The sequence below is a fragment of the Meles meles genome, chromosome 3 (assembly GCF_922984935.1).
Source record: "Meles meles chromosome 3, mMelMel3.1 paternal haplotype, whole genome shotgun sequence".
Taxonomy (NCBI): domain Eukaryota; kingdom Metazoa; phylum Chordata; class Mammalia; order Carnivora; family Mustelidae; genus Meles; species Meles meles.
The window spans coordinates 81,718,096-81,744,418 of NC_060068.1; the positions used below are offsets into that span (position 1 = coordinate 81,718,096).

The 26,323-nt window shown below is 42.1% G+C and overlaps 1 protein-coding gene across 1 annotated transcript in view; it reads right to left on the minus strand.

Moving 5' to 3' along the window:
• The window catches only part of ANKDD1B (ankyrin repeat and death domain containing 1B), a 65,249-nt gene that overhangs the window by 4,102 nt on the left and 34,824 nt on the right, over window positions 1-26,323 (minus strand). The window contains exons 7-12 of the mRNA XM_046000497.1: window positions 26,207-26,305; window positions 21,132-21,230; window positions 14,981-15,079; window positions 12,088-12,186; window positions 9,029-9,127; window positions 3,584-3,679 (exon numbers count right to left, since the gene is read on the minus strand). Coding sequence (XP_045856453.1) covers window positions 3,584-3,679; window positions 9,029-9,127; window positions 12,088-12,186; window positions 14,981-15,079; window positions 21,132-21,230; window positions 26,207-26,305 — 591 coding nt within the window. The remainder of the gene's footprint in view (window positions 1-3,583; window positions 3,680-9,028; window positions 9,128-12,087; window positions 12,187-14,980; window positions 15,080-21,131; window positions 21,231-26,206; window positions 26,306-26,323) is intronic.

Here is a 26,323-nt window from a genome sequence, read left to right on the forward strand (position 1 = left end):
CTTTGAAGGCCTTACTTTCAACCAGTATCCTCTGTTCATTTTTTTTTAAGATTTCATTTATTTATTTGACAGAGAAAGAGCACAAGTAGTCAAAGTGGTAGACAGAGGGAGAGGGCAAAGCAGGCTCCCGCTGAGCAGAGAGCCCGATGCAGGGCTCCATCCCAGAACCATAGGATAATGACCTGAGCAGAAGACAGACACTTAACCAGCTGAGGTCCCCCCTCCCCTGTTCTTTTGTCTGTCTGATTTTCTCATATCAAAATTTCAGCCCAGATTGGATATACTCTTAATAAGACCCTAAAGCTGGTCCCTCCATTCATCCTGCTCTCTGGTGTGAGGAGAGCAAAGCAGAAGCCTAACTCTGGGGGCCAAAAGAATGGAGAGGACAGGGGTCGATACTATTTAGTTTCAAGTCACTGCAGCCAGGCTTAGTCCAAATGCACTGTGCACTGATAGCTTGTTTTCTCAGTTTTCAAAGGTTCCTTTTGTCCCTTCTGCAGAATCCAGTCAAAGAAACTGGAGAAAAATCTCCAAGTGAAAGCAGGTGTCATGGTTTCCTAGCGCTGCACCCGTCATACGTCGTACGTGCTATCAGGCCTTCTTCAGGAGGTTAATGGTTATCCTCCAAGAAGATCATCCTCAGGGCGCCTGGGTGGCTCAGGGGGTTAAAGCCTCTGCCTTCAGCTCAGGTCATGATCCCAGGGTCCTGGGATCGAGCCCCGCATCGGGCTCTCTGCTTGGCTGGGAGCCTGCTTCTTCCTTTCTCTCTCTCTGCCTGCCTCTCTGCCTACTTGTAATCTCTGTCAAATAAATAAATCTTTAAAAAAAAAAAAAAAAAGAAGGTCATCCTCCTTCAGGAGGTTGCAGATCAGTTAAGGATACGCAGGACACACAACCCGAGGATTGGGACTTCCTATCTATTCTCCTTTTTTATATATGATAACTCCTATTTTTGTCCTTAATTAAAAGTGAATCTTAGTGAAAGATAATCTGAACAGCAAGGGAGGAGTCCATGCTGGGACAGGAAGTGGAATAAGAGGACATGGACACCTGGTTGTCAAAACCTCTGGGAAGAACATGGTGGGCCTTGCACCTCAGCCCAGTCACAGAGCAGCTTGTGTCTTTCACAGCACCTGTGAGCTCCTCTGGAAGGTCTACAATGTCCTGGGAAGCATGCTCAAGCAAACGGGCCAGTCTTTTCTCTAGTATCTGAAACTTGTGAACAGAAGTTGGACTGTAACAAAAGGTATAAATTACCTCTAAGTGTTTCAGAGGTTGAAAATACAGGGTTTTCTCTGTCCCAACCTTAGCTTTACTCCCACAGTGCCTAACTCCCAGGGAGTCCTGAAAGAGGAAAGGCTGAGGATGGGGGATCCAACAAATTTGGAAGCCATGGGAGCCATGGTCCCTTCACTTTTTCCTTTTCTCTTCATTCCCTCTCCTGAAACAATGAGGATTCCAACAAGAACAAAATCTGAAACACCACAAGGTAGAGGGAAGACCTGCAAAATGCATCAACCTTTGCACCACAGCATTTTTAGTTCTTTGAGAAACACACATGCTCTGCATTCCGGGATTGGGTTGGGTGGTCCTTCAGGATTCCAGAGGAAAGGTTCATCAATTTGGAAAGCCCAGGTCTTTTTCAACAGTTCGTGAAAGCATTAATAGTTTGTCTGCCAAACACTGAAATATTTGCAGTATATATTTCATGTGCCAAAACTAGTGGAAATTAAAATAGCATGAGCCAGATTTTAGGAAGCTTCCCATTTGCCTCTTAACCACTGGATTTAATGATGGATATAAGAGAGGAAATGTCAGTCCTCTCTTTGATGTTCTTCATTAGGAATCATTTTATATTAGGCCAGAATAGAAACTCATTTAATACAAAGAGAATTTGAAATAATAATAAATGCATTTGGTTTTTAAAAAAGCAGGGGATAGATTTGTTTAATGAACAAAGTGACCTTAAAATAAGTAATAAGTTAAGCGGCCAACTCTTGGTTTTGGCTCAGGTTGTGATCTGAGGGTTCTGGGTCTGAACTGCCCTTAGCTCAGAGTCTGCTTGGGTTTCTCCCTCCCCTTCCCCCTCCCCCTCCCCTCCACATGCTCTCTCTAAAATAAATGAATAAATCTTTAAATAATAAATTTGGTTTAAAACATTTAAAAATATATATTAAAAAACAAGCCTTCCTCCCACTCCAGATGTCTGCCCCCAGTTGTCATTAAGGTTAACAATGCTCATATTTCGGACAGTCTCCTTCACACGTTTATGTATTGTGTAGGATTCTCAAAGTTCATCTAACTCTCACATCTTAAAGATTTGTTAGGAAAAAGAGCTTATTCATTTGATGGAATAGTAATTCTCCTCTAGGAAAAAGAATCTAAAAATGCTAGCAGCATTAAAACATTAAAAATATAGCAAATGACTATTTCTATTTTCAAAGAAAAAGTGAAAACAGTCATTTAAAAAGCAAGAGAAAAGGTGGAAGTTGGGAAAGTTACCTTCAATCAAATACAGTGATGATCTAAGAAAATGAGAAAGAAGCTAAGGCCAAGAGGAAGAAAATGAAGGAGCAGGAGGAATAGAAATCAAGTAGGAGGAGGAGAGAGAAAGCATTTCTAATGGTCACAAAAATGTTTTGTTTTATAGGCAAGTAAGAAAAGTTCGAGGACGATGGTGTGGCCTTTAAATGACTTATATGTCATATCATCCAAATATATGTATCAGGACCCCTGAGCCAATTAAATAGGATTGTGAGCAAGGAAGAGGCAAATCAATGCACTTTGCCTTAAAGATTTAAGGGAAATTTCACAGATTGGTAAATTAGACAGCAAACCAGGCCTGAGTCTCCTCAGGATAAACACACATGAGGGTTAAGACCTGAATTCTGGCACCAACCTACTAGACTAGGGGAGCCATTCAGCATAGGATGCAAACAACCGAAAGTAGAAACTGAAGGTGTTGCCCAATAATGCAAATCCTGCCTGAGGGCTTAGATTTTGATGTTGGAGGGAAGGCCTGCTGTTGAGAAGCTGCATGTGTGGTAGCTATCCGAGGAAATAATAACGAAAAAGGGACAGAGAATGTCTTGGAGTCAAGTCTTCTGTGTCCTCAAAATGAATAAGGTTTTTGTGACTATCATAGGACATTTGAGTAACAGCCAGAAGGGAGTGTGTAGAAAACAGCAGAGCCATGAACATAAACTTCGTTATCACTCATTAGAATGTGGGTTTGAGAACTTCCACAAAGTAGCAAGCCAGAGACTCCGTGACAGAGGGCACAAACCTGGGAGCCAAACGTGCAGGGCAAGCATACTAAGCCCGTTAGAGCCAACCCAGACCAGCCCGCTTAGCCCAATGAGCTCTGCATACCTCAGTTCTGACTCCTGATGTTGGCAAAGGGAGGAAGCAGCAGCTGTTCATTCCATGAATGGAGCAGCACAGGCCAAAGGGATAGTTATAATTGCACGGACCAGGACCCTCCCATTAGAGCAGAAAAAAGAATTACACAAGCCCCACACTGCCCATAAGAAGATGGTGGTTGCAGAAGAGCCACTGCTAAGCTGGCATCATGCTTCCTTACCTCTTTCCAGGCATAGTATCTCTCTGCTTTGATGATCATGTCCACAACAAGGCTGTGGTTGCTCCTGGAGGCCACGGCCAGGGCAGTCTTCCCTTGCTAAAAGTTAAAAATGAAAGTGTCAGGCAGTATGGTATAGTGTTTAGGAGCTCGAGTTTTGGAACAGAGGGACCTGCATTCAAATCCTGATCCAGCTGCTGCCCTGCACTTGGGAGCTTGAGCCAGTCCTTGGCTTCCCTAGGTCTCAAAGAACCTCATGGTGTACTGGTGAGGGGCAAATGTGATAGTGCATATCAAGCCCTTAGGACTGTGCATGGCACGTGGTAATTATTCAAGAGATGCTAGGTATTGATAGTGTCAGGTGCTGTGGCAACAGGGCAGGGGAAAAGATTTGGGGTTAGTGACCAACCATCAGCAGATGATATTTTACACATGCTCTATCAATGAGAACCCAAACATGTCTCCAAGATCCCCAGGGGCCCCCCTGGCTCGCTGCACGAGGGAGTCCTCAGCAAATAAATAATATGATCACACACTTTTCTCCTCAGGACTGACTCTACCTGTGGTTGAGACTTTAGTCAATATGCCATGATTCCTTCCCCCAATAGCCTTTTCCTTCTTTTATGGGAAGAGACCTCCTGGTTCTAGCTAGGCACTTGGCCAATCCAGACATTTCCTAGCCTCCCTCGCACTTAAATATGTGACCTAAGTTCTGGTATATAAATAGAAGTGGCAAGTGCAACTTCTGGGAAGTATTTTTAAAGAAAGGAAGGATGTTATTCTCCTTCCTTTCCTCCTCCTCCTGAGTGGAATGCTGACATGATGGCAGGAGCTTGAACAGCCATCTTAGACCAAGAAGTTGAAGCCATGTGTTGTGGAGAGTAGGTAAAAGACAGAAATTGCTGGATCTCGTTAATAATAATAGCATGCATCAGAGAAAGGGCAACGCTCCTATACTGTCTGTGAGAATGCAAGCTGGTAAAGCCACTCTGGGAAACAGTATGGAAGTTCCTTAAAAAGTTGAAAGGAGAACTACCCTATGACTCAGAAATTGCACTATTAGGTATTTACAAATACAAATACAAATGTAGTGATCCGAAGGGGCATGTGCACCCCAATGTTTATAGCAGCAATGTCCGCAATAGCCAAACTATGGAAAAAACCTAGATGTCCATCAAGAGATGAATGGATGAAGAAGATGTGGTATATATACACAACGGAATATTATGCAGCCATCAAAAAATGAAATCTTGCTGTTTGCAACAATGTGGATGGAACTAGAGGGTATTATGCTAAGTGAAATAAGTCAATCAGAGAAAGACAATTATCATATGATCTCTCTGATGTGAGGAATTTGAGAAATAAGACATAGGATCATAGGGGAAGGGAGGGAGAAAATGAAGGAAGATGAAACCAAGAGGGAGACAAACCATAAGAGACTCTGAATCTCAGGAAACTAACTGAGGGCTGCTGGGGGGCAGGGTCGTGTGGGAGGGCTGGGGTAGCTAGGTGACGGACATTGAGGAATGTATGTGCTATGGTGTGCATCATGAATTGTATAAGACTAATGATTCACAGACCTGTACCCCAAAACAAATAATACATTATATGTTAATTAAAAAAGAGAATAATAGCATCCACGACAAAACTACTAATTCATAGTACAGAATTCAGCTCACTTGGATTCCTATCTAGAATTTTTCTCTATTTTATGGCCTCTAATCAAGGGTGAGGGATTGGAAACTTAACCAAATGGAATGAGAAATAAAGGATATTCTGGACATAATTTTTGGGCATGAGTGACCTGGGATCCCATCTGGTATCTTTTACAAATTACAAAAGGCACACCTTTGTCAAGATGGATATAGCTCAAAGCTACAGCACACAGCTTTACAAGTAATGTCCCCTAGATTTTATGCAGTGCCCAATCTACACATCTATACATTTTTTTTCCTAAACAAAAGATGGTGGTTTTCATCTATTTTTTAAATGGCACATTAAAAATTTGCTCAGGGGTTCTGAAGATAATCAAAATGAATGTCAGAAATAACCCCAGAAAAAGTTCTTAGCAACCCATGCTTCTCTGCTTAAGGATTGAGCAATTTATCCCACTAATTCCCTCACATGACTGAGCAAGTGCAACTCCCACCAACCCAAATGATCCGGCTGCTAGTGAAGGTACTAACACCCAGGTGGGCCAGAAGGTCAGGGATGACATTTACCAGTTTCTAGTCAAATGAGACAGTAATGAAATTAGGAAGAAGTGTACTGTGCAGGCAGTCAGCAAGTCTCTCATTGCATGCTACCTAAATTCTGGCTTAAGAAGCCATTGGAATCACCATGATTAGCCTACTGTGGGAAGGCAGCATTCTGAAGCCAGTGTTACCAAGTTCCTAGGAAAACCTTCCCAAGGAGTGTGCCCTGGAGTGGAAACCCAAATAAAACTGCTGCTGAGTGTTGGAAGCCCTCCAGGAGCTTGGGGACACCTCAGACTGAGAGAACAGGTTTCTGGGAAAGTCATTCACAGCAAACCCTGGCTCCTTTTCCCCATCCACAGTCTGAATCACTCCTACAGCATTTATCCTTGGCAAAACTTGTGGGAGTAAGTAGAAAATGGGTATTGGGGGCCAACCATGTGCCAGGCCCAGAGAAGAAAGAGGGAGGCGGAGAAGGGAAAAACAGGACAATCAAATTATGAGTCAAGGTGCAGCACTGATGGTATTTACCAGGACACCCAGTCCACGAGCACTGGGGACCCAGCCTGAATCCCCTTCCCAATGCATTTACCCATAAGTATGAGTAAATGGTATTTACCCATAAGGGGTGTCCCACAGGAGGTAAGTATTAATGAGAAAGTGAAATAAAGTGGGACGAGAAAGCACAGGCAAATACGAATGTGAAATATTAATACTAAAGCTAAATGGTAAGGGATGGTAAGGAGCCACAATGGTGAAAGTGGTTAGAATGCCACCTATGGGACAAGAGTTCTGGGTGGTTGCATTTTCCTTCCATATGCTTCTGTTTTCCAGATCATGCACAGTAGGCTTGTATTACTTTTCATGATAACTTAAAAAACTGACCTCTTGAGAAGGTAAAGTAACACATCAGTACTCCAAGTCCCACAAACGTAACATGTAAAAAAGATTCTGAAAGAGTACATAGGGTGAACCCCGCGTACACTAGGAATTAAAGACATGTGGAGCTAATGAAGAGTTTGGGTGAACACAAGAAAGGGGAAAGCGGCAAGTTTCAGAAGCAGTCAGCTCTGCTCACAGCTGTGGGAAAGCGCTGGACAACCAAGCAGCCTTGGCTTTGAAGCTTGGCTCTGCGTCTTACTGAGCACATGACCCTTGATATCATAGAAATCTCTTCAAAACTGGGATAATTTTGCCCACCTCACAGAGATGTGAGGACTGAAACAGGTGCACGTGTGTGAGCACCTAACGGGACTGCCACACCTCAGTCTCCTGTGTTTATGCTTTTCAGTAAACTGGAACCTAGCAGATGGCCCCCCTGCAATCCTCCTGACATGGAGCCCAGCTTACTGCTTTACTTGAGAGAAACGAAGTTGTCTTTCTTTTAAAAACAAGTCTACAGGGGCGCCTGGGTTGCTCAGTCGGTTAAGCCTCTGCCTTCAGCTCAGGTCATGATCTCAGGGTCCTGGGATCAAGTCCCGCATCGGGCTCTCTGCTCAGCGGGGAGCCTGCTTCCCCCCCGTCTCTCTGCCTGCCTCTCTGCCTACTTGTGATCTCTCTCTCTCTCTCTGTCAAATGGATAAATAAAGTCTTAAAAAAAAAAACAGAAAAACAAGTCTACACAATGCACAAAAGGTGGGAGCAACCCAATGTCCATCCACAGATGCAAGGATACACAAAATGTGTTCTTTTTTTTTTTTTTTTTTTTTTCAGAGAAATAGCCTGACCTTTATTAGATCTAGCAAATGCTAGCTATTATTGGTATATTATTGACAGAATAGGTGTTTAGTATACATTGGGTCATTGAATAAATAAATGAATGAATGAACAAAGAAACAAACTGATCATGGATATAAAGGAATTCTGTAGCCAAGAATGTTTCAGGAAGATCACCATAACTTCTCACCTCTCTTTAGTTCCATTGGTTTTTCTTTTTTTTTTTTTAATTTTTTTTTCCATTTTATTTATTTTTTCAGCGTAACAGTACTCATTCTTTTTGCACAACACCCAGTGCTCCATGCAATATGTGCCCTCCCCATTACCCACCACCTGTTCCCCCAACCTCCCAGCCCTGACCCTTCAAAACCCTCAGGTTGTTTTTCAGAGTCCATAGTCTCTTATGGTTCGCCTCCCCTCCCCAATGTCCATAGCTTTAACAAAATGTGTTCTATACACAGCGGAGTATCCTTCATCCTTAGAAGGAAGGCTATTCTGACACACACCATGGCACAGATAAACCTTGAGAACATTATGCTACATGAACTACGCTAGTTACAAAATGACAAACACTGTATGATTCTATTTACGTGAGGAAGCCAGGATAGTCAAATTCGTGGAAACAGAAAATAGAGCAGTGGTTGCCAAGGCTGGGGAAGGAGGAGGAAACAAGGAGTTGCTGTTCAGAGTTTCAGATTGGCAAGATGAAAAAGTTCTGGAAATTGGCTGCGTAACAGTGTGAATAGACTTAACACTACAGAACCATACACTTAAAAATGGTTAAGATGATATATTTTATATTTATTTTACAATTAAAGAATTTTTAAGTAAGACAAGTTTAGACACGTGTATGTTTGTTCACTACAGCTCTGTCACAGCAAAAGCTTAGGAACAATTTAAATGCCCATCCACTGAGAACTAAACAAATTATGACATGTCCATGCCACAGTCTGTTGTATAAAGAAGAATGAAGAAACTCCCCTTGTACTAATATGAAACAGTTTCCACTTTATATACTTAAAGAAGAAAACCTAAATGCAGGATAGTATGGAGAAGTACATCACCACAATGTAAAAAGTATGGAGGAATATGGTAAGAGTATAATATATTTATGTTTGCTTATTTATGTGTAAAGAAACTGGAAAGAACAAAGAAATGTTGACAATAGATCTGTATCGCCAGAGTAGTATGGAACCCAGACAACTAGGGTCAGAGGCGGGGAGGCACATTTTTATTGTAAAACCTTTGCTGATTATGTTTTTTAATTTTTGGACCAAGTGAATCTACCATCTTTCCCAAAGATAATAAATAATTTTAATTTTAAAAAGTGTCTGTTTTATGATTCAGGGTAAAATATCTTACCCACACAACTCAATCGAAATCAGGATGTTCTACTGACTGCTTGGACACACGATTTCTCTCATGTGTGTCCGACTCACAAGGGGTATGCTAAGTAAGGCTGCCATTCAAGGGTTACAGACAACAGGGAGTTCTTCATGACCATCTCTGTTGAACACGGTGAAGACTGTGAACTTACCTTATCAACAATCTTCAGGTCACATCCTGCCTTCAGCAAGGTTTCCACCAGTTCCACATTGCCAAGATCAGCAGCAACATGCAAGGGAGTCTGCCGCCTCTGCCATGAGAAATTTCAAAAATGTAATCTAAATGCATTAAGGAGGGGAAAAAACTTGCATAATCAAAAGACACAGGGAATGCAGAGGTGTCCTATATGGGCATAATGGAAGATAGACTAAGATCACATTTTTATTTTTAAAAATTTTTTTAAGATTTTATTTATTCATTTGAGAGAGAGGGAGAGAAAGAGAGAGCACAGGAGCAGTGGGAAGGAGAAGAGGGGGAAGCAGACTCCCTACGGAGCAGGGAGCCCAACTCAGGGCTCAATCCCAGGACCCTGAGATCATGACCTTGGCCAAAGGTCGATGCTTAACTGACTGAGCCACCCAGGTGCCCCAAGATCATATTTTTACATAGGTACAGGGGACATTCACTACAATGTTATTTTTAACAGTGAGAAACTGAAAGGAAGTTGCCTGTTTCACTAGGAGATTCATTTGATAAATTATGGTAAATCCACATGCTGGATTAGTAGGCAACAATTAAAAATTATTTTTAAAAAAGTGATTTCAATAGGAGATACTAGAATAGTCAAGTTCATAGAGACAAGAAAGTAGAGTGGTGGTTACCAGTACTTGCGGGGAGGGGAGAATGGGAAGTTAGTGTTTAAAGAATACAGAGTTTCAGTTTGGGAAGATGGAAAAGTTCTGAAGTTGGATGGTGGCCATGGTTGCTCAACAATGTGAATGTACTTAATGCCAATGAACTTTACATTTAAAAATGGTTAAATTTCTTTCTGGGGTAATCATTTTCTTACCAAGAGGATAACAGTGTTTCATAGAAAAAGGCAAAATCACAAGGAAGTCACCCACTTTAATGTTTCACTGAAGGGATATGCTAATGTGCAGATACTTCTGAAATATTAGTACTGAGGGGCGCCTGGGTGGTTCAGTGGGTTGAGCCTCTGCCTTCAGCTCAGGTCATGATCTCAGGGTCCTGGGATCAAGTCCCAGATCAGGCTCTCTCCTCAGAAGGGAGCCTGCTTCCCTCTCTCTCTCTCTCTTTCTCTGCCTGCCTCTCTGCCTACTTGTGATCTCTGCCTGTCAAATAAATAAATAAAATCTTTTAAAAATATATTAGTATGCTGTTTATGGTATATCCCAACCCTTGAACCAGAGAGAGGAAGCAATCTCCCCAGAGTCACACAACTGGGCAACAGCATCTAGCTCAATACTCCTGCAACCAGAGCACTGGGCCAACCTGCTTGGGGCATTAGCATAATTAATATCAGAAAACATTTATTAAAGACTCACTTTTGGATGGCAATGTGCCCCTCTGGGGCTCATCAGAAACATCACACTTACAATGACAAACTATCAAAGGTCTATACCAACACGGAACAGAGACACAAGTGTCACACATTAAATACCAATAAAATTTCATTGCAACGATACTGCTGTAAGTCTAAAAGGCAGGAAATGAACCAAAATGTTAACAAGATTGTACTTCTTTGGGGGAAATTTCAAACAAATGGAAGTTTTTACCTTATTTATCTTTTCTTATTGTTATGCATTGAGTGTATTTCCAATCTAAATAAAACTGAAATGAAAAAGTCTAATTCTATAACGGTGGGGTGCAGAATAATAAACTGTCCTTCTCTGGAATGAATCTAGCCAATTCTGGTGAAACCGAAATCATGTGTAAGTTCTGTGTATGGAGCAAAGATTCTGCTCATTTGTAAACATTTGAGGCATTAGCAGATTCAAACACAAAAGCATATATAATAACAAAAATGTCCTCCCCCACCTCCCCCAAACATTTGTGATAATGAAACACAGGGAGGAAGGTCCGTTTGGGGAGGGGGCGGGGAATGGAAGTGCAGGTAAGTCTCCATTCTGCTCCCCCACAAAGGAACTCCTAGGTTGGAGATGGAGGTGACTGGAGAGACCTTAGGCTCTGGTTCTCCCAGATGGAAGCTGAGGGCCACCCAGCAGGTTAGGACAAGCATGTACCATGGATCTGGCTGCTCCCTCCTCTCAGGGCCCAGCGAAGGCTTCTCCAGGTAGAGGCAGTCAGAAAACCAAGCTGTGTCCAGAGTTCTCATCCGTCCCCAGGGTTCCAGAAGGGTTCCTCCCCCCAAGAGTTTCTCTTCCTACTCCGGACAGCTCTTGGGAGAGGCAGCTCAGCCCCAGAGTTGGCCCTGATTCAGACAGTGCCCACTCCCATCCTCTTAATCTTCCACCTCAGCATTTCCATGTCCAGCCAGTGATGGATTCCTTTTACGGGGCATTTGACTCTGCTCCAGTGGACTGAATTCATTGTGATTTTTTTTTTTTTAATTCCAAGAGGTCTCTTTTGCCTTTTGGGTAAAAGGAAGACACATTTACAGTCTCTAATATAGAAACAAAGCTTCCTCCTTGTGGCAAAGGGCTACCACTGGCCAATTATATTTCATGCAGAAAGAGTGGCTTTTGATTTAAAGAGTCGCTGGCAATCTACCCCTGAGTTACTGTTTATCAACCAGAGGTGCTGGACCTGTTAAGTGCAAACAGGTTAAGAATGCACTAGCTGGGCGCCTGGGTGGCTCAGTCGGTTAAGCCGCTGCCTTGGGCTCAGGTCATGATCTCAGGGTCCTGGGATCGAGTCCCACATCGGGCTCTCTGCTCAGCAGGGAGCCTGCTTCCCTCTCTCTCTCTCTCTCTGCCTGCCTCTCTACCAACTTGTGATCTCTCTCTGCCAAATAAATAAAATCTTTAAAAAAAAAAAAAAACCTTAAAAGAATGCACTAGCTGAACCCCAGTTGTGCATCTGAAAAAGTACGTGTTGTGCAAGTGGGAATGGGGGTCACAGGAAAAAAAGGAAATGATATATATATCATTTTTGATATATATATCAAAATTTTTAATTTAACTTGGAAATTTTTAAAGTAACTTGAACTTGCTCAAAACTACCCTTAACTACACAATGCATTGAATCATAAGAAAACAGACTCTTGGGTTTCTGATATACCTTGCTTACCTGATTTAAGGTGTCAACATCGTGCTGTGCCCTTATTAAGCTGTTCACAACTGAGATATGGTTGTTGATAACAGCTAAATGAAGAGGGGAGTCCTTCGGCTGCAGAAAGAAAAAGAAACAAAATTTCAAATCCAAAAGATTCTGGGTTCATCATTCAGAACAAAAAGCGTTCATTTTGACAGAGATTTCCCAATAAACTCCTAGTACTGGAACTGCCCAGCACAGCATCAGGCCAATAGCAAGTGTTCAGCATCATTTCCATCCCAGGGGTGTGCAGCAAACCCACTCACCAGCAATCAGCTCTCCCCCTCATTTGTTCTGGAACTATACACTGAACACCTACTATAGGACAGGCTCTTTTCAGGAGGCTAAGGATTCAGTGGTAAACATGGCTCATTCTCAGGAATCCTCCAATCTAGTGGGGTAAGAAAATATTATTTTTTTTAAAATCACAAAATAAATACACAAATTGTGAAAAGTGCTTTGGAGGAAAAGGAGAGTACCAGTATTGGGATGGGCAGATGGCTAACCTTTCTGAAGATGAAAAAAACTTTCCTGAAGAACTGACACTTTCACTTAGATAAAAATGATAAGAAATATGAAATAGGCCTAACTGCAGGACTTCTCAGTGACTTCCAAGACCTAAAGTACGGAGGGAATAGCTACAAGGAGGAAAAATCATGCACATTCAGCATTTCCTGAATTGATGCGATTTAGAGTTCTTTCTCCCTAGAGCTTTCTGTGGGACTAATGCAGCACTCACCCAGGGGCACCATTCTCATGGTTAGCCCTCCCATGGATATAGAGTATACAGCCCCAGGATGTTCACCAATCCCCTCCAGCCTGCTCCCCTTTCCTCCTCAGTTGTGGTTAAAATGCCTGTCCTGCAGCCTCACCCACGTCCAGTCCCTCTAAGCCATCCCGGAAGGCAGGATTCTTTCCCAGGAGGTCATGACTTCCTCTAGGATCACTCACTTGGCTCCTGCTGCTTCACCACCACCGAGCTGCCATTGGCCTATGCAGGCACTAGGGAAATGTCTCCAGGGGTACTGAAGGCAGCCAAAAAGAAAAACAGGTGTGGGAAAGGGGTTAGACGGGAAAGAGAGTGAGCTGAGGGTCAGTCAGGGTGGAGGGAAGGCAGCAGGAGGCAAGGGGCGGGGGGTGCAAATGTGAAAGAGCAGGGGCTTCAGGAGATCCAAGGAGGCTGTGAACAGTAGGAGAGCTAAAAGCCAAGGCAGCTGACAGGGAGTACACATGTGTGTGAAGGCAGGTGTGATGAGGACAGAGCGTCGTGTTGCTCAAGGGAAAGAGATACTAATAATAAGAACCATTTAGACACATTGAACATATTTTTATAGTGCTACTTAATGCATACTCACTTCTCCAACAGTTTATACTCTGTTTTAAACTCTGGGCTAACAGTTTTCATTCACAATAACCCTAGCGCTTAGATCCTCTATTCCCCACTTTATACATGAGGTCAAGGGCAGTTACATAACTTCTGAAAGGCCTTGGGGCCAGGAAGTGGCAGAGACAGGATTCGAACCCCTATCCACCTGACTCTAACATTGGCACGAGGCTCCTTCCCAGGAAAACTACTAGGAAAGAAACCTAAGGAAGAGAGAGGTACTGAGTTTGCAAGAGCTGCACCAGCACACAGAGGAAGAGGAGAAAAGGAGGAAGTAGGACTCCACAGCTGCATAGGTCAGGCTGCCACAGGCGTGAACAAGGAAATGGAAATGATGGGACTGGCTGGGGCAGAGTGGGAGGAAGGCTTTCAGGGCAGGGTGGGAGGAAGGTTTTCTGGGCAGGCCTCTTCTACTCAGGAAGAATGCGCTCGCTCTCTCTCTCTCTCTTTTTTATTTTATTTTATTTTATTTTATTGTATTGTATTTATTTGACAGAGAGAAATCACAACTAGGCAGAGAGGCAGGCAGAGAGAGAGGAGGAAGCAGGCTCCCCGCGGAGCAGAGAGCCCGATGTGGGGCTTGATCCCAGGACCCTGAGATCATGACCCGAGCTGAAGGCAGAGGCTTTAACCCACTGAGCCACCCAGGCGCCCCTCTCTCTCTCTTTTTTTAAAGAATGTTCTCTCTTGAGGCACCAAGCATGAAAAAAGAGAAAGCATCCCTTGGCCTAAGGAAATGGGCAGTGTCCTTCCTGCCAGAGCCACTGGCCTTGCTGGGACCCAGCCCCTCCCGAGAAACGGGAAGCATCCTTGGATGGACCAGGCGAGTTCAGAGCCAATTCTTTAACGTCATTCTCCAAAAACTACCAAACGTGATCAAATCACATCCCTTCTCTCCAGTTAATATAATAAATAATAATGGCTAAGCAAAATCAGAGGAAATAACATTCTCACAGGAGAAATGAAAATAGAGTGAAAAACAGAGGAATGTTTCCCATCCAGTTCCAGCACAGAGGGCTTTTGTTAATGCTACCAAAGCCAACTCAAACTTCGGAAAACCTAAATCAGTAAAAAGGATTGACTTTCAAAAGAAAAACAAGATCACTCAGTGAAGGGGGGGTGGGTAACAATCATTCTCCTTCCCATTTATAGCAGTGTCCTTTCTTTTCCCAGACTGATAAATTTAATACAAGAATAATAGCATCTCTAGACACCTGAGAAAGTTTTATTGCTGCAAATATCAATATTTAAAAAAGACAAAGAACTCACTTTGTTCAGGAACTTCAACGACTTTCTAAAATTCATCCCTTGGATTTTATTTCTCAAAATTAAGACTGAGTCTCCAAAAGAAGACAGTCAGCTTTCCCAGAAAGAATTCCTCCTTTGTGAACATCTCATCTCCTCAAGTATCTGTGAGGAGCATTTCCCTGCACAGCCAGCCTCACCGCACCATGATCCAAGCCCATGTTACTGGAATAGACTCACTTCCGTGTTCTGGTGCAGATCGACATTCTCCCCAAGAAGACAGCTGACAAGGGATGTATGCCCATTCTGGGTTGCCATCTCCAAAGCAGTGATGTTGTGCTGCAAGACACAGGTGGAGAGGGCAGGGAGGACCCCATTACAATCCGGCATGCTTTCTGGTATCCATCACATGGTAATTAATAAATACAATGAAACAGTACAACTATTTAAAAAAGAAAATCCAAAGTGTTTTTGATCATTTTGAGGACCTCTTCATTACTTCCTGTAAGTGTTTCCCCTAAGAGTGAGAGTCCTAGGTAACACATGCCTCAGGCAAATACAAGCTAAATCCCTGTTTCCCTTCTATAAGGAATACAAAGCCGACAAGGGCCAAGTCTTCTCTCCAATCATCCTGCAAAACCCCTCCTTGAACCAAAACGGCTGTCCTGGTATTGGTCCCAGGAAATGCCTCAACACCCTCGTGCCCCCTGGCCAGCTTACCTACAGCTCTCCCTTCCACCAGGTCTGGCTTCAAAGCTTAGCATGACAGCGATCTTTGTGCAGGGCTCCCTCATTGCCCCTTACTCAGATTCAGTGCCTCTCCTTCCCTGCTGTGTGCTGCCTCCTACCGCTCCCTGTGCTCACGTGGCTTCACTTCATGCCCACGCTAGATGGCAGAACTGTGTTTGATTATTGTGCCATCTTCCAAAAGGTTTTAGCATGCTGCCTTGCAGTAATATAAGATCAATGGATAGTTGCTGGCTGATTAATTATAAGATTGCTACAAAGTATTTCTAGGTCCACCAAATAAGGTTCTATAGGATGTTACATTTTCCCAAAAATGGCTACATAAGTAACGACCATCTCACGAGCCCATTGGCAATGTGAGCCTTCCACTCCCCCAACACGCAGTCTACCCTTGCATCTGGGTGGACTCTGTAAGTGCTCGGACTGATCAACAGAATATGGCAGAAGGTACAGTGTACCCGTGGCAGGTGTAGCCGCTAACCGGCCTGGCAGGTTCTGCTCCCTGCCTATTAAATCCAGCTGCCTTGCCAGGAGAAGAGACCACACATTAGTGCCACTCAACAGCCCCAGTTGAGCTCCTGGCTGGCAGCTGACACCAACTGCCAGGCATGTGAGCATGCCACTGTGGAAGTCCAGCTCACTTATGCTTTCAAAGGACCGAAGTCCTGGCTGACATCTGAATATGACCACATAGTCTGACTAACAGACCCAAAGAAAGAATCTCTCAGCTCAGCCCAAGCCTCAGAGCCGTGAATGACAGATACCAGTGTATTATTGGTTCAAGCCACTGTACTTCCGTTGGGTTTCTTGTGAGCATCTTAAGATGCTCATAAGAACGATACACACCCTGACCACCTCTACTCTAGCTTGAGCAGCTACTAAATGTCTCTATGATATTTGCAGGCCTCTTGGTCTGTAAAAAAGGATCTAACCACCTGTACTAATTTTTATTGCTGCTGCTAACAAATTGCCACAAACTCAGTGGCTTAAACAATACAAATGTATTATGTCACCATTCTGGAATTTTGAAGTCCGAAATGAGTCTCACTGGGCTAAAATAAAGGCCTTTCTGGAGGCCCTCAGGAAAATCCCCTTCTTTGACTTTTCCAGTTTGTGGAAGCTGCTCATATCCTATGGCTCGCGGGCCCTTCCCTCCATCTTCTGAGCCAGTAACAGTGCGGTAAGTCCTTCTCATCCTGCTTAGCTTTGACCTCCTCACCTGCCTTCCTCTTCTGCTTTAAAACACCTTTGTAATTACACTGGGCCTGCCTGGATAATTGAGGATAATCTCATATTAAGGTCAGATGATTAGCAGTCTTAATTCCATGCACAACCTAAATCTTTCTTTGCCTTGTACCATAACATATTCACAGATTCCAAGGATTAAAACATGGATGTCCTTGGAGTGAGGGGGCATTCTTCTGTTTACCACACGATCCTACCTCTTTTTTCCAAGCCATAGTAATACTGGGAGAATAAATGAACTAGTAAATATGTACAGTAATCACAACTATCATGTTATTCATCACACACACACACACACACACACACACACACACAAAATAGCTTGAGCCCTTCTTATGTGCCAGGCACTATGGTAATAGTGGGGAGATATGCTGGTAAACAAGCTCTCCACTACTACATTCCAGTAGAGGTGGACAATCAGTAGACCTCTAGACTGGCAGACAGATCAGTGCACCAGCAGACTGAGAACAAATCTGTTTACCAGATCTAGATGTTATGAGAGTAATAATGTCTATACTAAGTGCAACAAAACAAAGTAAAATAGCAGGACTGGATGGCTACTTACCAGTGAGTGATCAAGAAAATCCTCCAGGATAGGGTGACACTGGGACTGAGATCTAAGAAGATCTGAATCAGAAGCAAGTCTGTGAAGAACCCAAAGCCAAGAAATAGTAGGAAGAGAGGTGGGACTCTAGCATCTTACCCCAGAGGTACCACAGGCAATGAGTGTAGGGCCTACAGACTTTTAAAGAGCCAAATAAATGTTTAAAGCCTTTACTAAAAAAATTATTGATTCCAAGATACCAAAAGAAAACCGTGAAATTGAAGTGAATAAATATTTAATTGACATAGTCATACCCCATTGATTGTAAAATGTAATAGTCATAAAATATACATTCGTAAACAATTTGTAGGTTAAATTTTTTCACCTCTTCAAATTCCCAAGTATACACAGAGTTCTAAGAAGAACAGAGTCAATCATAAATTGAGGGAGTGTATCATAGCCAAATAATTATGAAAGCACCAATTAAAAAGCTTTTAAAATAATTTACAGCAAACACAACTTTTTTAATGTGGAATGTTGGGGCCTTTAAATATGTTTGATAAGATGTAAGGGTAAAGCCTCCAAAAAGGAGTTGTTAGGTCTACAAAAGTCTTCACTGGTCCAGGGGCATTTAGTATGACCCTGAAAGAGAACCTCCTGCCCAACTCTGGGCAGCATAACATCAGCCCAAATGGAGGAAGCCTCTGCTGTCAGCTAAATCCATAGTCTCCAACTACTTCCCCAGAAATGGCTCAACCCCTTACCCCTTCCCCTTAGTTGGGGCTTGGAGCACAAAAACAATCTCCTGGACAGCAACACTAATCACCGTCAAGTGGTGAAGCATTTCCAAGATCAAACACAGTAATCACCTACAGATGTAAGAGCAAACTAAGCCTAACGTGTCCCCACAGTGATGTATCCATGCTGCTGGTTTCTTGCTGCCCACGGCTCAGTCCCCCAGGGTCTTCGCTGGGTTCAGTGGAGACAGGTGTGAACAACCAGTAAGAGCTGAGGCTGTTGATGCAGGAAGTATGCTAATGAACTCAGGGGAAAACTCAAGAAAATGTACAAGTTGAAAAATGGACCCAGGACAATTTCCAGGCTGCATATAGATAACGTCAAGGCTGTAAGGATATGGATAATGTGGAGTCTGCAGTCTTAGTTGGGTGGGTAGAATGTGAACATGTGTAAACCATTATAAAGCAAAACCTCTCTGGAGGCTAACAGAATTAGGTACAGAAGAGAGGGAGGGAACGGAACAATGGAGTCGGCCAACAGAAGTGAGCCCAGCAGGTCCCCAATAACGAGGGAGGCTTTTCCAGGAACTTCAAGGGGGCTGAAGACTGGGGGCAGGGAGGCACCTGTGAATGCCTGAAAAACACAACAGCTCTCCACACTCAAGTATTTCTTGGGCCCCACGAATTCTTAATGTTATGTTCATTTATTGCATAAATAATGGTGCTCATTTACTGCATAAATAAGCCTGCAACTCCAGTAAGAATCAACTCATAATATCTTTATTTTCTACTCTCTCTCACAATCTTGTCCACTATATAATTTTAGACAGTGAAGATGTATGCACAAATACATATCATCTTTTCTATTCGTGTTCTATCTTGAACTTTTTTTAAAGATTTTATTTATTTGTCAGAGAGAGAGAGAGAGAGTGCACAAGCAGGGGTGAACAGCAGAGGCGGAGGGAGAAACAGGATTCCTGTTGACAAGAAGCCCAATGCAGAACTTGATCCCAAGACCCTGGGGTTATGACCTGAGCCAAAAGCAGACACTTAACAGACTGAGCCACCCAGGCATCCCATATTATGAACATATTTATGTGAAACATGGAACATATTTAGTATATTTAGTATTTATCATTAATGTTTTTAACAGCTACATAATTTTCCAAGAAAAAGATACACCAGACTTATTTGGCTTTCCTCTAGAATTCATAGCATGTATAGGCTGTATCTAATTCTTGGCTATTGGAGATAACTTCATTATCTGTCTTAATGCATGTACCTTTTTCTCTTTTTAAGATTTCTTCAAGGCTGGGTGAAAGAAAAGTGACAAACTGCTTTTCAAAAGCATTGTACAAATGTACACTTCCACCAGCAGAATAAAGAGCATAAACCATTACCAATTTTGGACTCTATTCTTGATCCTAGTGTTATCTTTATACCTTTTGAATAGGTATTGTTTCTACAGACATACCTCATTTTATTGATTTGCTTTATTGTACTTCACAGATACTGCATTTTTTTTTTTTTTTACAAGATGAAGGCATAAGACTTCAGTGGAGAAAGTAACTGCAGATGAGGTAGAAGTAATACAAGAAATAGAATTAGAAGTGGAACCTGAAAATGTACACAAATTGCTACAATCTCATGATAAAACTAAGAGATGGGGAATGGCTTCTTACAGACAAGCAAAAAAACTGGTTTCTTGAGATGGAAACTACTCCTGGTGAAAATGCTGTGAAGATTACTGACATGACAAAGGATTTAGAATACTGAATACAGGGACAGGATCTGAGAGGACTGACTCCAATTTTTAATAAAGTTCTACAGTGGGTAAAATGCCAAACAGGATCCATGCTACAGAGAAACGGTTCACAAAAGGAAAAGTCAATCACTGCACCAAACTTCACATTTAAAGAAACTGTGACAGCCACCTCAACCTTCAGTAATCATCACCCTTATCAGTCAGCCGCCATCAACACTGAGGCCAGATCCTCCACCAGTGAAAAGATTGTTAACTTACTGAGAGCTTAGAGGACAGTTAGACTTTTTTAGCAATAAAGTATTTTTTTAATTAACATACGTACGTTGTTTTTTTTGGGATATAATGCTATTGCACACTTAACAGACCACCAAAAAATTCATTTCACACACTTTATTGTGATAGTCGCTTTTTTGCAATGGTCTGGAACCAAATCTGCTCTATCTTAAAAGTCTGCCTGTACATTGTGCTGATATGGAGGGAGTCCCAAAACATACTAGCACTTAAAAAAAAAAACAAAAACAAAAACCGAGGTCCAGAGCAGGAGATCCATGTAGTGGTGTCAGTATTTATACATGTCCCTGCTTCATCACAGTTTCCACGTAAATGCATGGAAAAAACAGATTCAATGAACTACCGATCCCATTAGTTCTGGGGAGATGAAATTGAAATCTGCAGTTAGATTATACCCTTCGGTACTATTCAAATTTTTTGTTACTTTCATTGCAATTGAAAATTACTTCAAAAAATGGAAAATGAAAGTAAAAACATCTGAAGGGCAAGACCACCGCAAGGGTGTGAATCCTCACCACGGTCACCGACTAGTCAGATAATCCTGAACGAGTTCCTTAGCTTTCCTAAATTCCAGTTCCCTCACCAAGAAATGAAGATAAGTGATGCAGGATCTTAGCTCCATGCCTAAATACAAAAGCATTCTGTGTTTACAAGAAGGCACCACAGTGTCTTCTTCAGGCCCAGACTGACCACTTGAGCTTTCACACAATAATGGTTTTTTTCAGCATTTACTGTGTGTAAGCCAGGCACGTACAGTGGCTAGGGAGAAAACAAGGTAGAATGAGAATGTCTCTGTATTTGAGGACTAACAACTGTCTGCTCCTTTTGCCCCTGTTTTCAATTATTCCATCCCCAATAAATAGGAAGAATGGCAATGCTTTCAAGGAGACAATAATTAGGGGAATACCAGAGGTAAATCATTAATTCTTACCCCAAACAAAGCAAATTATAAATATCAATTCTACAAAAGCCTAGTGAGTGGATCTGTTCAGGACTAGATTAACCAAAGAACATTCTGAGTCCCCCACCATAGTGTGAGTGAACGTGGCATGGTGCACATACTTTGTTTGGGATGTTGACATTACTTCCTGCTGCCAGAAGCACTTTGCTGCATTCTTCATAACCTCCTTTAACAGCCAGAAAAAATGGTGTTTCTCCATTCTAAAAAAAGGAAAAAAAATTAAAATTAATTGCCCTTTGAAATGGAATGAAATTCCTTGAGAAACAGCATGCTTTCTCTATACCTTTTATGCATTAATCTTATTGGATAGCATTGATTAAGTTTCTATATGCCAACTTATATTACAAGACTATATGCCTTGGCAGAGTTAAAAGCACAACTTTGTGAGGTCAGGATTAATATTACCCCCATTTTACAGAAAGGGAAACTAAGCCTTAGCTGAAAACTGACAAGTCTAGTACACAAATTCAGCTGTTTGGTTCCAAAGCCTGTACCCTTATCTGTCCTGTTATGCCTCTTTTCAAGATTTCTAACCACCATTGAGACTCTTATCTTTATTAATTTATCTAGCAAATATTTACTAGACACTTACGCCTGTCTCACAAAGGTACTATGATTAGGAAGATGAATAGATACAAACCCTGCCCACAAGAAGGGAACAGCCCAGCAAGCAAGATAATCACAGAAATATGAATTACAATGCAGTGTGTAACTCATAAAAATAGATATATAGACACAAATGGCACACATTTGTACCAAGAAGGCCTTAATGTTTAAAACTGATTTAAGCTGTCATGTGTCCTTTAAAGAAAATACACAGTAATACTCTTTCTAGTAATTAGGTTTCCTGAAATTCATTATGATAAAAGCTATTAGGACAAAGTGAGACTTTAGTTTAGGTCAAAACACAGAAAGAAAGAAAGGAACTGGTATCACATGGTACATGGATATTTCCCTCTCCTCATGAAGATTCTTTCCTAAAAATATTGGGAAGAAATGCAGAATTCCTTCCCATTCCCTAACCATTTCCCCCCTTGGGTATTATTCTAACAAATGCATTAGGTTAATTCAGAAGGTTTTACTCATAGCTAATTAGGTATGAACAATCATGTCAAGAGGGATGCAAGAGCATGGAACCAATGTCCCCATCTCAAACGGATGGAAAAATTGTATCCATGCTGCTTTACCTGAGTGCCTGGGACAGCCATCTGTTACAGAGGAATTTCTCCCCCACAAGAGGCCTTCTCATTTTCCAGGAAAATGGATGCCAAATGGCAAACCTCAGTGGGAAAGGCATTAGCAAAAAAATGTAAAGGAAAGAATTCACATCTTTAACATATCAGGAGTCTAATAAACATTCCTACCTTTGACCCAACAATCCTATTTCTAAGAATATACCCAAAGGAAATAGTGAGGAATTCAGACTATGGTTTTTATACAAAGAGGTTTGCAACAACATTATTTTTAAGAAAAGGAAAATGAAATTAAAGTAAATGTCCAAGAACTGAAGAGTCAAATGAACTCTGGGCAGCCAATAAAAATATATATGCATAGGAACACAAAGAAAATGGAAGGAAGATATATACAGTATCTCTAAAATAATCATTTCAGTGTGGAGAAAATACAAGAACTACTATTCATGTTTATTTTTATATTAAAAATTTTAAATGTATATTTCTGGCTTATGCTTTGTAATGTATTAATTTAATTATAAATGTATGTGTGACAGATACACACCCAAACTTTCCTTATAGATAGGAGTTTGCTACCAAGACTGCTTAGAGACAACTCCTCTGGAGTCACTCCAACTGGTCTGGCAACAGTTTACAACAGGAAACACAGGCAGCCCAAGATTGTATGAATACTATGGGCCTTATCCAAAAGGCTAATATTATCACTAGTCATTATTCTATGCAGATGAAACCTATCATAATCTGCGATTATAGTTTGTTGGGCTTTATGAGCTCTCTCCAATGTGCCCTAATTCAAAAATAGCTAAAAGGTGGAAGAAATCCAAGTGCACACATTCCAGTGGTAAAGTATTAAAACAGAAGAGGACAAACATGACTAAGACTTTCAATTAAATCCTGTGACTACAGGGGGTGTCTGGGTGGCTCAGATGGTTAAGCTTCTGCCTTCAGCTTGGGTCATGATCCCAGGGTCATGGGATCAAGCTCTGTGTCCCTGGATCAAGCCCCGTGTCGTGCTCCCTGCTCAGCAGGGAGTCTGCTTCTTCCTCTGCCTGCCATCCCCCTGCTTGTGCCTCCCCTTCTTTTTCTGTGTCAAATACACAAAAAAAATCTTTAAAAAAAAATCCTGTGACTATAGGTCTTGATCTCTACATTGATTTGTGAAGGCCAGTCACACCTAAGATTTACCCTTGGCGATTTTTTTTTTTAAGTGTCTCACCATCATTCATAACTTTTATTCAGGAAGACCAATTTCCTGGGATTTTCTTTAAATAATTTACACCAATTAAGCCTGGTCATCATTATGCCAGACTGTGAGAAAAGACTCACAAAAGTAAACAAAGGAAGGCTCTATTTTTGTCCATGATCCTCAAGTGAAAGCTTGGCTTAACTTCCCCCAGTAACTTGAAGAGAATAAAATGAGGATAATAGCAATATATACCACTGGTACAAATTCATATACTGCACCTATACCACACCAATGATGACAACAGATACCATTGTTGTACCTTACAAACATGCGCTAGGCACTATTCCCAGTGCTATGTGTGTGACACTGTTTTCCCATTTAAACCTCACTATGGCCTTAGAAGCCTATTTGACAACACTGAGGCCAAGAGGGGCTAAGGACTAAGCCCATCATTACCTTTCTAGAAGACTGATGGAGCCAGGACCTGACCCACACAGTCAGTGCCCTGGTTTTCATCGTTGGTGTGTAAGTCAATGGATGCAAGGGACTAGCCTGGTGGGCTTCTCTGGTCCAAAAGGAACACCGACTTGGCCGGGCATCACAGAGGCTCATTTTCAAACCCTTCCATTTTCATTATGTTGCCTGCAGTTGGTACTTTTATGGTCATAAGCCACCAACTCTAAGTACCACCTTGGTTTAATGTATCTGAGATCAGGATGCATCTCATAATCTCAATCAGGTAGTAGATGTGATATTGTTGTCACTGCTTGAGGCATACATTATATCAGAATGGGTGTCGACTTGGAAGAAAACCTCAGAAGTCATAGCAGGAGACTCTTTAAAGAAATACTGTGTCACAAGAACCTCTGAAGGCAAAGAGGATATTACTTTGTTCAGAAAAACAAAGACATCAAGATTCTCTGAGTAAGAAAGTGATTTAGAACAATCGAGCTCAGTGTGAAGTTTAGGAACCAACTTATCTTGCTTATTTGTTCCTTTATATATATATATATAATAAAATCTAATATAAAAGTCTAAAAAACTCTTTCAGTAAGTATAAACTATTCTGGGACAAAAAAGCATGTTTGTGTCATGGTTTAAGTGGCACCATTATTTTTTTCTTAGTGTTACATAAAATAATAATACACTTTACAATCACTGGTGCCTTAAGTTAAAAGACTGTATTACTTCTTACAGTATAGCTCAGAGAAGTACCAAGTTTAGAAGTTATCAGAACATTAAACTGTGAAGTCCAAGAGGACTCCATTCATTTGAGTTTCCCAAGAGCCAGTGTAGAAGTCACTGACCCAAAGGTCAAAAGTAACCATCTAGAGCAGATGACTCACAAATCTGCCTTCACAGCCATAGCTTCTCCACCCAAGACTGCACTCAGTTCCCATCCCCCTGCCTTCCACAGAACCCCAGAGAGTTTCCATCTCCCCACTGCTCTCCACCTGAATGTGCCTGCACCCTCCTGGTGCCTCAGAGTAACCTCCTCCAAAATCTTTATTACTGATCTCACTCACCTGCTCTGCACCTGCTCAGGGGAGGGCACTCCACCTTCCCAGGTGTCCAAACTGGCAAAAGGGCATCAAAAAGGCTTCCCTCTCTCGATCTCGAGTCACAAAGCCTGTGGCTTCTGTCTCCCCCTATCAATTCATCCTATCTGCTCCTTGTGAGTGCACTGGAGGCAAGTTTTCTCCATAGCTCTTGATTCAGCAATTTGCAGCATCCCCTGACTGCGTGTCCCCACCTCCAGGCTCTCCAGGCACCAAGCCCCCTTTAAACCACTGTGACATTCACAGGCCTATACATAAAATGGAGCCCATCTCTCTTTGCTGCTTAGAACCTGGCAAAGTCTCTACTGTCTACAAGTCAAAGCCAAGCCCTCCCCATGGGAGCACAGCCCTTCTTTATTTCTACCTTGACCCTCTCAGCTCTGACCTTTTTGCATGCCTTTCTCGCCTTGTAGCCTTCTTCTTTTTTTTATTTTAAAATATTTTATTTATTTATTTGACACACACAGAGAGAGAGATCACAAGTAGGCAGAGAGACAGGCAGAGAGAGAGAGGGAAGCAGGCTCCCCACCAAGCAGAGAGCCCGATATGGGGCTCAATCCCAGGACCCCGAGATCATGACCTGAGCCCAAGGCAGAGGCTTAACCCACTGAGCCACCCAGGCGCCCCTCACCCTGTAGGCTCCCAAAATAAAAATACATTACCTAGCATAAATTACATACTAAATATTTTTAAGGTAATAGGTAAATAAATGAATGGATTAACAAGCCTGGTGACAGGTATTCAGAAGGGTCTGGATTGCATGGAGCACTGGGAGTTACACACAATGAATCATGGAAGACTACATCAAAAACTAACGAGGTATTGTATGGTGATTAACATAACATAAAAGAAAAAAAAATGACATGCTAGCATACTTTAAAGAAAAAAGAAGGGGGGCGCCTGGGTGGCTCAGCGGGTTAAAGCCTCTGCCTTCAGCTCGGGTCATGATCCCAGGGTCCTGGGATCGAGCCCCGCATCGGGCTCTCTGCTTGGCTGGGAGCCTGCTTCCTCCTCTCTCTCTCTCTGCCTGCCTCTCTGCCTACTTGTAATCTCTATCTGTCAAATAAATAAATCTTAAAAAAAAAAAAAAAGAAAAAAAGAAAAAAGAAGGGACTTTTCAGCATGACGTTTTACACTCTGTAGCACTAACCTCTTTGTTTCCCTCCCATGAAAGTCATTCCTCCCCCGCCTTCTACTTTCGAGTCTTGTGTTCATTTGTAATGAGCACCTTCACATACCTCATTGATCTCATTTGTTTCTTGCCATTGGGTTAGCAGCACCCTGACTGCAGGACTGTGACCATGCTTTGCTGCAAGATGCAGGGCAGCATTCCCCTCCTGCAAAAGAGACAAATT